The sequence below is a fragment of the Neolamprologus multifasciatus genome, chromosome 8, assembly GCF_963576455.1.
Source record: "Neolamprologus multifasciatus chromosome 8, fNeoMul1.2, whole genome shotgun sequence".
NCBI classification, from domain to species: domain Eukaryota; kingdom Metazoa; phylum Chordata; class Actinopteri; order Cichliformes; family Cichlidae; genus Neolamprologus; species Neolamprologus multifasciatus.
The window spans coordinates 3376797-3390254 of record NC_140446.1 but is presented as its reverse complement, the minus strand read 5'-3'; the positions used below and the strand labels follow the sequence as shown (position 1 = coordinate 3390254).

Here is a 13458-nt window from a genome sequence, read left to right as displayed (position 1 = left end):
CGTTTTCAAAATACTATAAAATTCATATATATTAAAACATTTTTCTACTTTCATTGACTTGATGTTTTAGATTAGTATCAGCGCTGTTCATCAAGACCAAAATTTAATTCAAATCCAGACTTTTAACCCTTTAAATACCAGTTAAATTACATAATTTTAATGATTTACAAAGGGATAAAGGGATAAAAGCATAAAATCCCCATTTTTTTTCTAAATAATACATGCAAACTGATTTATTTTCTAACCATGATGGAGGTTAGATGCATAGCAATAATTAAAAGTATCAATGAGTTTTATGTATCTTTGGTTTTTTGTGCAGTGACAGAAAAACAAAAAAAATCCCTGTCATTTTGTTCGTGGCCAAAAATGACCACCCATGTTTACGTTTTCAAAATACTATAAAATTCATATATATTAAAACATTTTTCTACTTTCATTGACTTGATTTTTTAAATTAGCACCAGTCCTAGTCATGAAAACCAAAATATAATTAAAATTTAGATATTATACGCTTTGAACTGGGTGTGGTTCCCAATCAGCCAGAGTTCACACCCAGTTTCACACCTTGGCTCAGGCGATTAGAGGATCATCAGGGGGTCCCTTTGTCCCTCTTGGGGGGGGGGGACACTCCCACCTTCTTGCCATATTGCCAGAATAAATGGTCTGGAAGCTGTTAGGTTTACTTACAGCAGTAGCAACGTCTGCACCTGCATAAACTCCAGGACACGTTTACAAACAGTGTTTGTTGTTGTTTGCGCTGCAGCTGCAGGTTTGAACTGTGCAAAATGTCCTGTGATTGGGGTTTTTTTTGTTTTTGTTTTTGTTTCTAGAGTTAATATTTTGGGTATGGTCTCTTTTTATGAAAAATACAAGAGTAAAAGTGCTTTTCACATGTGCTTCAAAGCTAAGTTTGACTGGGAACCTCAAAGCTCAATATCCTGCATCCACAGGAATTCACTGCAGCCTATGTAATGTTTGATGCGTCATTATTTATTCCAGTCTATCTTGCAAATACATGTTTGTGCTGCAATGTCATGCACAAACACAAACTATCAGATCCTTAAGATCAAACCTATGTCAAAATTGTTTCATTATATTGGTCCATTGGAATGTGGTAACCCATCAAACGCCCCTAGTGGAAACCAAGAATATTACATGAAATTGCTTGCTTGGCACAAAATGGGCCAAGGATGTCATTTGGTGAAAAACATTAAAAACTACAATTTTCATGTGTTGAGTTTAGAATGAAAGCAATTTTACCTAAATCGAATGATATAGTACTGCCAGTAACAAGGAATCAAAAAAGGTGGTTATAATGGGTTTCAATTGGCCAAAAATGGCCACAATCAGTAAAATGGGAACAATTTGGTGTATAGTGAATATTATTGACATTATTAAGGAGCTGATGTTGAAAAATAAAAAATTTTAATAAAATACACACCTTTGGAAAGTTTCATTCCATTTGCATTAACAGAACAAAAATGGTTGAAAACCGAAAAGTGAAGTGGCCAAAAATGGCCAGATAGAAACCAGAGGGTTAAGTGTTTAAGGTATGTGCTAACTAAAAATAAAGACAAGATGATAGTTTATTAAATTTTAATGAAATCTGCAGATTGTTTCGGTGAAGTTTAATAAACTCCTTGCTATCTAAAATATAACAGGACACCGGAGTAAATTCTCCAGCATCTCACACTTCTGATAATCAGCTGTCTGCTTGACGTTTATTCAGCTGTGTAAAAACTATAACTTTAATCTCAGCCAAACCGATTTACTCAAGAACAAATAAAATACTAAAAAAGCCAAACAATAACATTTGTAAGTTATCTAAGTGACTTATATATGTTTAACCTGAGTAGCGAAAGACAGCGGGGTTTGAAAACGATTTGCCGGAGTCCGGTGTTCTCACGGCTCTAGTGAGCCTAGCCCCCGGCTAGCTATCGAGCTAGTGGCTAACAGACGTCTCCGTAAACGTCAGAGCGCTTTTGAAAATATGTGGTGTCTTGATAAACTGAGCAGATATTTGAGGTTTACACAGCTACATTCTCACCTGAAAATATGTTAAACGTTTATTTTGTGACCCAGAAAGAATAATAAGAGTAATATTAAAACTAACTAGCTGCCGCCATTGTTGGAAACTGAGCTGGGCTGCGCTATGAATTCTGGGACACAGCTTCTTCTTCTTCGGGGTTTAACGGCAGCTGGCATCCTTGTACATGCAGTGCTGCCATCTTCTGTTTCAGTCCGTTATTACACTCTTAAATCCTACTACTTATTCCTGCGTCTTTTGTGATCTTACAAAGCTTCAAACGACGCGTCGACTATTTTATCAGTCGTCGATGATTTTGATAGTCGACGTAATCGTGACTAGTAGACTAATCGTGGCAGCCCTAGTCAGCTCTGACATGAAAATGACAATTTATTGTATTTCACATCTTTATGATTCACAGCTTGTCTGTATCTAAAAATGTTATTTATTTATTGTTTATTACCACAAAAAAGCATTTAATAAGCAGCGCTTCATCTTTGTCTTGGTTTATATGCATCCCTCTGTTTTTAGTTGTAATTGTCTGACACACTTTTAAAAAGTGCTTTTTAAAGCTAAGTCACTAAATAAGAAATGCTAACGTGGCCTCGCGCTTTAAAATGTTCTTTGTGTGTCTTTAGCACAACTCTGGGCCTTGTTGCGTGACCTCCTGCGCAGCGTCCTCATGCTGAGTACATGTGCACACAAAACACCCGAGTTACATATTAATAAAAGCATCAGGTCGTTTAGACACAGAGCTGAAATGAACCCCTTCTGTTACGGTCCTGAGAGAGAAACACTCGACGTGTGAGAAGTAGATTCATGATATTTTGCATTTTATGACATACAGTAAGAATCAACATATGTATGTAGCTGAATAGCAGCTACAGAAACACGCAGAGCAGGACCGAGTGCATTAAACACACTTTTTGTTGTTTTAATGCGGCGACTGAAACTCTGTTACAACTAAAACCAAAATAAACGCACTGAAAACTGTTTGAAAATCTGCTGATTTGTGATGATTTTAACGTTCACAGATCTCCTGCCTGCACCAACGTGCATTACGAGGCACAGCTGGCGTGTAATAATGTAGCAGCTACACTGAAGCACAACATAAAACAGAAGTTCACGGAGCTAATAAAATATTTAGTGTCATAAATATGACACTAAATATTTTAGTCAGACGTTATTGTTTAATTTCACCAAGTTTAAATATGTAAATGTCAGTGTCTCGATCAAATTTTGGGCGGATGGCGTGGAAGCTGAGCCTTTTCCAGCTGTTTTTACACCTTTATTTTCCAACTACTAATAAATGTTTGAATATGAAAACCAAAATGTTGAATTCAGCTACGCATCCCAAATCATCAGCATGTGCGTAACGGCCCCATTTCAACTGCAAATGTTCCATTAAAGTTTTTTCTAAAATAAAGCATTAAAAAATGAATTTAATGGAATATATTCAAATAAAATCTACTTGACTGCTACACATTCAGTTAATACTGAGCACATTTTCCTTAATGATGAATTATTTAAATGGTTTTATATTTTTCAGTTGCATTTTACTCAAACATACTGCGGTGTGCTTTTGCACTCTCTCAGTGTAAAGCTCAGACTGCACACTTGTGCCACTTTATGTTGTTTATTTATTGTAAACTGTACTATGTTTATTTTTCATGCTGCTGCTGTAACGCTGTAATTTCCCTCGTGCGATCAATCAATGATTTATCTATTTAATTACAGCTTTTTAAGAGATTAGCAGTAATCCTGAGGTGAACTAAGGTGTTCGCCAGAGAACGAGTCAGAAAATGCTTGTCTTAGTTTGTGTTTTTGTGCCGTGCTTTGTTCTGCAGGAGCTAATGGGGGGATAATTAGCTCCCTGAGCCCAGCGAAGCAAAGCTCCCTCCTTTCTCCAAGGCTCTCTGTCCCGATTTTCCTTACTTTCTACACACTTTGTGTGTGCTTTACACTCCTGATGAACACATTCTTTTGATTTAGTCCTGTTTGGGTAATAAATGATCATTTTCTAAGTCCCTGCCTTGTCTGGTCTTTCCTTTTTGAGCCGGCCTGTGTCAGTAGACAACCTTACATACACAGATTTCTACACTACTGCATATAAACAGCATGAAATAAAAGCTAAAGACAGTAACTGTTTTGTTCCAGAGCGACAGAAACTACAGGTCACATCTAAGGTTTCACCTGCCGGCCGGCTGGGATAGAGGGAAGGTCCGATTCATCCAATGGGGACCATGAATATTCTCTATGTACAACAACTCATTCAAGTACACTGATCATTTCTGGGACAATGCATGGACAGAAAAAAGTCCCAGTGGGGAACACCAGTGTCAGTCAGGTTTGACATCACATCGAACAGACTACATCAATTCACTCACAGGAACACCCGTCATCAAATCCAGGATCCAATCAGGCGATCACACCAAGCGCTGGCCTTAGAAAGCATCACTGAGGATGCCCAGACATCTATTTGATCAATTTAATCCAAAGCTAGTATCTGTTATGTATTTTTAAATTAGCTGAGACGTCTCAACCTTAAGATAGTTTCGTGAAGATCGTCTTCTCTCGTGCTGATTTTGACTTTAATTAACTGATCCGACATTTTAATTTACATGTAAGTAAAGATTGTGAAACAGTCTTGTGTAACAGACTCCTCGACTGAATTTGTAGACAATGTTGCCATCTGCCAGCCTTTGATGGCTAAAAATGTCCTGGAGTTCGGGAGACCGTTGTGAAGACCTCGTTGATCTTCTGTGATCAGCGTTGTTAGTTTAGAACTCATGTGGTAGATGGCTGATCTCTTCCTCTGAGGCTGTTACCTTTAATTGGACACATCGATGCTGCTGACCATGTTCGCTGCCTGAACATGCACCTTGTTCACCTCCCTCCTCTTCAGCGAGCAGCTGAACACCTTCCTGAAGCCTTTGCGGAAATGCTTCGACACGAGGGCGTAGACGATGGGGTTGAGACAGGAGTTGGCGTAGGCCACAAAGTGCGAGAGGATGCGGAGGACATAGGTGGTGTAGTTGAGCGGGAATCGGCCCAACCACATGCAGAGGATTACCAGGTGATGGGGAAGCCAGCAAAGGCAGAAGAGAGCAGCGACTATGATGATCATCTTGGAGACTTTCCACTTGGCCCGCCTCGACTCGGACATGTCCTTCAAGGGGCCCACGCTGGTCCACAGGTATCGGATGGTGCGGGCGTAGGTGAGGCCGAGCACCAGCACGGGAACGAGGTAGCCGAAGACAAACGTGCACATATCCATTATGATGCGAGGTTTGGACTCCCATGTAGGAATGCACACGACAGTGCCAGCCAGGTCCATCTGTGAGAAGTAGCTGAGATACGGTCCAGAGAAAACCAAGGCCAGGGCCCAGAGGAGGCCGATGGAGGCGAGTGCGTTCTTTGGCGTCCTCATCTCCCGGGAGCGGAGCGGGTAGCAAATGGCTAAATACCTGTAGGAGCAGAGGAAGAACGTGATCTACAAATACAGTATTCATCATTGAAGGTGTTGGAAAAAGATGAAATCTCAAAAAATAAAGATGGAGCAGAAACAGTAAAGCAAACCAACATAAATAAATATATGATCAGCCTTGACTGTATTATATAATGATTAGGGATGCACCGATACTGATACTGGTATCGGGTATCGGGGCCGATACTGTAAAATGTGTGTGTACTCATACTCGTGAAAGTTAACCGATACCATGAACCGATACTAACTTATTTCATTAATCAGAGGGTGGCTTGTCATTTCTGTTGTAGTTTGTTAGATTGGCCACTAGGGGGACATCCCGCGCTAAACAGGCACAGGGTTAGGCGAGTGAGACTGGCGGCTCCAGATAAAAAAGAGAAACTGGAGGCTGCTGTAGCTAGGCTAAACAAAATGTCAGCAGTGTGGACCGCAATAACTGCAATAATTTAAAAGTTTATTTTATTCTCAAACCTAATTTGTATTTATTTTATTCCAAACAGAAGTGTTTATTTATTATTCTGAAAACTCGAGACAGTGCCAATAGTTCAGTGATATTTTGTAAAATTACAATGTGGAGACTCTGCAATAATTTAACAGAAGTGCTTATTTTTCACTTGAAATTTTTTTGTGGTCATTTTTATTAAGATTTTATTTTTTATCGGCAGGGAATATAATAAAACCTGTATATAATGATAATCGTAGAGCCATATCTGATAACGGCATTAAAAATCGATTATTAACATCATAAAAACAGCCAAAGCCTTTATACAATTTTAACTGTTTTTTAAAAATATATTTTGCTTCCAAGGATCCAGACTTGTCTTTTTTAAAGTGGTCTTAAACAACAGTTCTCGAGGCTGTTCAAAGGTCTTTAAAGTTTGAATTGAATTGTATTTTTAGGGTTTTGATACTCGCAGAAACAAGCCACCCTCAAGTGGCCGTAATAGGAACTGCAGCTTTTTGATGCTTCAGCTTGCTGTGTGACCAAAGCTGGCTCTATGCTGGGTTTCGGTTCTGGCACCAGATGTGAGTCTAAACTACGCCAGATGTTAACCACATGTTGCCTCAAACATTAACCAGGTTGGCCTACAGTTCAAACACTTAGCAAAGCTACATAATCACCACTCACTAAGAAACATCTTTATTAAAAGAGAAACTCTAAATATGACCACTGAGCGCACTGATTTTTGGAACTTGACCTCTGATCTTGCCACATAATTAAAGCTAGAAGATGTAATTTATGTCATATCTGCCACACCTGGAACACTGTGCCGCTAAAAACAATGACACAAAGACGTTTTAATCCATCAGTTACCTTCATACAAAGTGCAGAACACAGAAATGAACCAAATCCTGCTGCTTGTATGTTTGTGCTACCTGAAATTTATGAAGACAAATGTCATCATTATGAGCTCTCCCCTGGTTCCCTGCACACTCTAACTCAATTTCTTGGCTCAGAGTTTTTATTTCCCTTCATTTGTAATCCTCAGATGTTGTGCAGACTCAAATTAATATGATAAGACGAGTGTAAGTAAACTTTTCGTGCTTTGTAGGCGGATGTATAGAGCGCCGTGCAGAGGTTATGGATGTTTCTGTCCAAAGGAGACAAAAAATGTTTTTTTCTTTTGATTTTAGTGCCTATAAACGTGCACAGTGCTGTTTGCAGGAATTGAATTTTTGAAATGAGAGATATTTCAAAATGATGAAGAAAAAGTGCCGCTAATTTGAAGAAAAGAAGCATTAGAATAAAAGTAGAAAACGTAAAGCAACTCTACTGTGAGCTGAGCTGGTAGTTCAGAGTCTGAGATTACAGATTCACGTGCTTCTGTAGCTCTGACTGTATCAGATCAGTGCTTCGTCTGTTTGTGTCTGAGTCTGGCCCAGGGTCGGCCTCACCTCTGTCCACTGGTACCCAGAGCTGTCTGCTCATTCAGTTGGAGACTTTAAACAAACAAATGTTCTCATTAACATTCTCTTCTGTGCCATCCGTCTCGCTGTATCTCGGAGAAATCATTAAAAACAGGATGACTCCAATCACACTGCATCTGTCCCTGAGACCCAGACCTGGGCTGGCCTGTGGGTTTGACGGGGTTCACCTGTTGCCTCTGACTTGTCTTTTTCTGTTTTATGATTTTTAAGATAGTTTTTTTTGACATAAACACATCTTTGCCTTGTTAAAAAATCAAAATGATTTGTTATGAAAGTTGTTTAGCAGAGTTCTTTTCCTCTGTGTAGTATATTAAATTCATAAAACTTAAGTACTCTACACTAGAAACATGGCAGGCTCCTTTTTGGGACACAGAGTTTTGTATTTTTCTATTTTTATTTATTATTATTAGTTCATTTTGACTTTTTTTTTCATTTAGTTTCCAGAGCAGATTTGTTTGTTTTAGTTTAATTTCTATTGGTTGAAAATGCTTAATTTTAGTTGAGTTCTTATGAGTTTCATGTTGGTTTTGATCTTTTTTGATTATTATTGGATGGCTTACATCAGAGGAAACCTTACAATAAAAACAGAACTTTGTAAAGATGTTGACTCACAGTCTTGCTGACATCCACAGTCAAATCTTTTCAGTTGGTTTACATTTTTTAAGAGTCTCGTTTTTATTTTTATTTTTATTTTTACTTCAGTTTCAGTTAATTACAGTAACCATGGGAACATCTAGACTCTATTCTGACCAGATTTCCGAGAATTTCAGAAGAAATGAGAACCTCCTTGAGTTTTTTCCTGCATGAGAATTAAAAATATTGTGACCCACAGTTTTTGAAACAATTGTGCAAGTTTGCCTCAACACCGTCTTAATATCAGAAAGTTTAAAACACGCGCAGACGTGCTGTAGGAATCCGTGGGTTGACAAACAGGTGAGACTTGAGGATTTAAGATGGTTTTCCATCTCAATCTGATATCAGATCAGTTTTAAAAGACGGAACTGATCTGATATCAGATAGAACTGTGCAACCATTACACTCCAGGGCTGAAACCTGTAATAATGCAAACACAACAAAGATGGAAGAGCAGATCGTGTCTGTGTGAGAATGTCTAGAGAATAACGATCTAAACAGTGGCGGTCCTAGCCTGTTTGGCGCCCTGGGCGAACACCCCCTCTGGCGGCCCCCCCCCCCCACACACACGCACACATGAAGAGAGAGACAGAGTATGCATTGTATGCAAATGGCTACTAAACAGACATCATAATTCGTCATACAATGAGAACAGGACAAATAAACAATTGACACTGACTAATTAATATTATATTATTGTATATATTGTTTGGAGTTTAGTCTGTTACTGTTACTATTTTTACCATTTCTTCTTGGAGGAACTGTAACCCACATAATTTCCTTAGGGATTAAGAAAGTATCCTGATTCTTAATGTTTTAGGATACATGACCTGCCATTATCCAATGACACATCTGCTTACCTGTATCTTTTGCTCGTTTCTCCTTGTAGGAGTCATAATTAAATGTATTGAATTTTAATGATCACTCGGTTTTCATTTGTTTGGTTTGGTCTATGGTGATGTGTAATGGGAGTCACGTGGGTGCTAGCTGCGACATCAAGAGGGCGTTGTCAGTCTGACCTAGTGTAGAGCCTGTGATGTTTTAAGAGTTTGAATCGCGAGCCGATCACATTGCTCTGTAAACTTTTCAAGCACTTTAATAAACAAGCGAGCAATTCCACCTCTGGCATTATTGCGTAAAGTTAACAGGCAAATAGGCAGGCTCAGTCCCCGGCCTCTACTCCTCCTATTCTTTTCTCTTTTTTAGAGTTTAAAAACGGGTTGTGTGTGAGGCTTTAAATCAACAAAATATAAAATATACATTTTAAATTGTTATTGATCCCTTTACTCCTGGTCCTAAAGTGTATATTTATTTTCTTACTCTTCTTATATATATTGTTTGTTTACTTGCACTGCTGTAACTGGAGCCTCGTCGTCTGGTCTCTCTATATATACTGGACTGTATGTAGCGGAGATGACAATAAAGTTTACTTTGACAGGCGCACCGAGGGCTCTCGCGCTCACTTTTCGCGTATAGAATTTTGAAAAAACATCGGTGCAAATTATAAGTCTGTATTATAATGTCGTAATATTATAATTTCGTGTTTTTTGGTTTGTTTGTAATTTGTTTTATTTTGCGAGTTGGTAATTTTTGCTGCTCCAGCCAGCCAGAGCATCCCCCGCCCTCTCCTCCCTGTGCCGCAAGCAGCAGGCGCACCTCGCAAACGGAGGGCGCCCTTACTCCCAGCAAATGGGCGATAGAAAACCAATGCCATTCCCAATATGCGCTGGGATGATGTCGGGGCAGCATGAGAAAAAGCCGTGATGCCGCCCCCACCACGATGCCGCCCCGGGCAACCGCCCGTGTCGCCCGTATCTAAAACCGCTACTGGATCTAAAAGTAGAACAGAATCTTTTGAGCTGCTCTCGATTATATTCCATTAAATGCTGAAGTATCACCTGTTGCCTAATTTGTCTATTTCCATTTATATAAAATACATTTTTCATCATAAATTGATAAAGAAAATGCACGAAATCCACTAGAAATCGGGACATTGTGACCTAATGCGTCACCCTCATGCTCAAAGGAAACCCAGCCCGACGGGTTGAAGCTGTCTGAGGTTTTATATAAAAAAGACATAAAGAAGTTAAGTTATTTGGGTGTTTTAGGTTTTTGTGTCAGTAATCTGAAAGCAGACACGCCACAGAAGCGGCTAACAGGCCAGAGCAACACTCATAAACTGCAGAGATCGCGCACCTGTCCAGGGACACGGCTGTCAGGGTGAAGATGCTCGCGTACATGGTGAGGAAGATGATGAAGTGCACCACTTTGCAGACCGCAGGTCCGAACACCCACTCATCCAGAGTGTAGATGGTGGCCTGAAAGGGCACGCAGAACACGATGAAGCACAGATCCGCGATGGCCAGGTTGAGGATGAACAGGTTGGTGGTTTTGGTGTTCATCTGCCCGCTGCGAAACAGGACCGCGAGCACCAGAGAGTTCCCCACCGTGCCGAGCAGGAAGATGACGGCGAATCCCACGCAAACGAGCGCAGACTCCGCTTTCCAAGTGGAGAAATTGGACACGGAGTCATTCATCGTTCACACTGTCACGCGTGTGTCCAGCAACGTTAAAGGCGAGGCTCGTGGAGGATCGCGCGCCCGCTCTGCGCGCAAACGTCTCCAGCAGGAAACGGACGCAACACAGAAGCCCGCTCCAGGGTGAGGGGCTCTCAGCATCCCAAACATTTACCAAACCCCGAGTGACACATACGCCACTTTCACACCACCGAGCAAGAAAGGTGGGACCTGTCCAGGTGTGACAGGGTCGACACAGAAGCCGCGAGAATTCAGTGAGTTTTACAAAGAAACGCATTCAGCCAGTGAGCAAAAGTCTGATTTGGTTTCCTGACACCTGAGTGAACAGCCGGAGATACTTTCACTGCTTCTGCTGGAATATTGTACTTGATCGGTCACCTGTTGATCCTGTAAAACCTCCGCGTTGTTACCATTCGACCAGCACGCCCCCCTGTGGGAAGTCTGAAACACTGCAGTGAAGTTTACGTATTTCTATCAGTTGTGTTTGTTCTGTTTGAAGTTTTGGTTGAATATTCTGTTTGTGCTTGTCTGTCAAGGCAGTGACGTTAATGGGGAATATATAAAAATATAAGATTTGCAGATGGTCTGTCCTTCAAGATCAGGTCCTCTATCAGAGGCCTGGGAGCTTGAGGGTCCTGCGCAGTATCTTAGATGTTCCCAGGACTGCGCTCTTCTGGACAGAGATCTCAGACGTTGTTCATGGGATCTGATGGAGCCACTCGCCCAGCCTGGGTGTCACTGTGAGTAGTGCTCTGATTACCACTGGGACCACTGTTACCTTCACCCTCCACATCCTCTCCAGCTCCTCCTGTTCCTTTTCCCTGATGTTGCTGTCATTCGGCATCACTACATCGATCACTACGGCCGTCTTCCTCTGCTTGTCTACCACCACTATGTCTGGTTGGTTAGCCATCACCACTTTGTCTGTCTGTATCTGGAAGTCCCACAGGATCTTAGCTCGGTCATTCTCCTAGTTTCCCATTTTGACCTCAGGACTTCCAGGTTATACTCAGCACAGATGTTTCTACTGTGACAGCTTCCATGTTTGCCCTGCCTGCTGTGATGTGTCAGGGTTATCTTTACACAGCCTTGCCTCTTAGAGCTTGTCCCTGTGCTGCCATGATTTTATATATGAAAAATAAAAGCGCTCCTTCCCTAAAGCTCATATCAGCAGCTCCCTCCTCTCTGACTCAGCTGTAAATCAAATAAGGATTTGATTGGTCTGCACGTATTAAGTGTATCTAAGGTCCTGGAGGCTGTTGCGTTCTGTCTGAACATCACTGGATGGCCCGAGTTGGCCAAAGAGAACTCGCGTATAATGTTGTTTTTATATTCCCCTGTTTGCCTCGTGAATATTTGTATATTTTATTTTGCTGTGTGTGCTCGTGTGTTACTGATCGAGTCTGTATGGTTACTTCTAAATATGTTGGTCTCACAGGGAGATTTTTTTTTCCTAAATAGTAGGGGTGGGGGGAAAAATGGATACTGTGTAGCATGGTGATATTTTGTTTGCTAATAATGTATGGATACAGGGACAGCAGAAATCGATATTTTGTTACAAAAAAGGTTTTTGTGCTCTGACTTCAGAGCATGTTGATCCTTTTTCTGAGCAAGAATCCTGACATTCCTTCACTGTCCAAATGTGTTTAACTTGTTTATGGCAGCAATAAACATGACAGTTTACTTATTTTAATTTAAGACATGTTTTATTTTAATTAAGTTTAAAACTTTTTTATTTAATGTAAAATTATATTTTGTTTTAATTTACTTTCAAATTCTTCAGTTGCTGAAGGGGCTGCATAGTTTTCATAAACTGCATAGTTCAGAATAGCTATAATTGTACCAGATGGTTGATTCAGTTAAGTTGGACTAGACTGTAATACAAACCGTTCAGTTTGTCAACAATCAAACTGAAAGAAAGTGTGAAACTTTGATATTAGAGAAAATGAATATTGATAAAGTTTACCTTTATGTACAGAATCTGAATATCGCAAAATATTTTAAAAAATTGCAATAATATCGTATCGTGGGATGTATGGTGATTCCCACCTCTACTAAATAGTCATATTTTCTTTCTTAAATAAAGATGAAATTCAAAGAATTTCAAACAAATTTAACATCCCACAATAACAGCATCATTTTCTCTGCTGCCAACACGAACCAAGGCAATAAGAACAGTTTTAATAAATAACTCCATCACTTTGACCTTTAGCTCCATCAGTCTTTTCTTTATGTTGGCTGTACACAGCACACTTGTAACACTCAAAGTTTCTAAGTTATGAGACTTTTTGTCAATTTTTGACCAATAAAATCATCAAGTTGACTTTGAAGACCTCGGTGGACGAACTCTACACAGTTTAATCAGAATCCATTCAAAACTTTTCGAGCCATCCTGTTTACAGACAGAATGAAACTCACTCACATGCAAACGCCTCAAAAACATTAAAGCCCTGGCAGCCGTAATAATGAGATTACAACTACACAAAAATAGAAAGAAACACAGGTGTGGTGCATTAAGGTGGATATTAATGTGACTAACACAGCAAATATATGCAAAGACAGAAAAAAAAGGTTCCTCCTCGTTAACCCAGCATCTGTTTATAAGTCCAGTATGTCGCAATTAAAAGTGCTACTGGGACAAACGTTTGCCTCGTGATAACCTCAGACTTTTACCATGTGGGATGAAAAGCTACGGGAAGCCTTTAACATTTTCCAGAGAGTTAGCTCTGCTGCATTCAGCTTTAAAAAACTCCCAAAAACGACATCCCTCAGTGTCTGCGTGCTCGCTGTTTGAACATTTAAGCTGTCAGATTTATCCTCCTGTCTGCTCAGGGCCTCTAGAGTGG

The 13458-nt window shown here is 40.1% G+C and overlaps 1 protein-coding gene across 1 annotated transcript; it reads right to left on the bottom strand.

The window, feature by feature from the left end:
* Positions 1-3955: 3955 nt before the first annotated feature.
* LOC146512208 (galanin receptor 2a) lies at positions 3956-12068 on the bottom strand. The gene is made up of 2 exons (XM_085170394.1): positions 10272-12068; positions 3956-5493 (listed from the first exon to the last, which is right to left on the bottom strand). The coding sequence occupies exons 1-2, from the start codon at positions 10610-10612 to the stop codon at positions 4857-4859; spliced, it is 978 nt and encodes a 325-aa protein (XP_085026520.1). The 5' UTR covers positions 10613-12068; the 3' UTR covers positions 3956-4856.
* Between the last annotated feature and the right edge of the window lie 1390 nt (positions 12069-13458).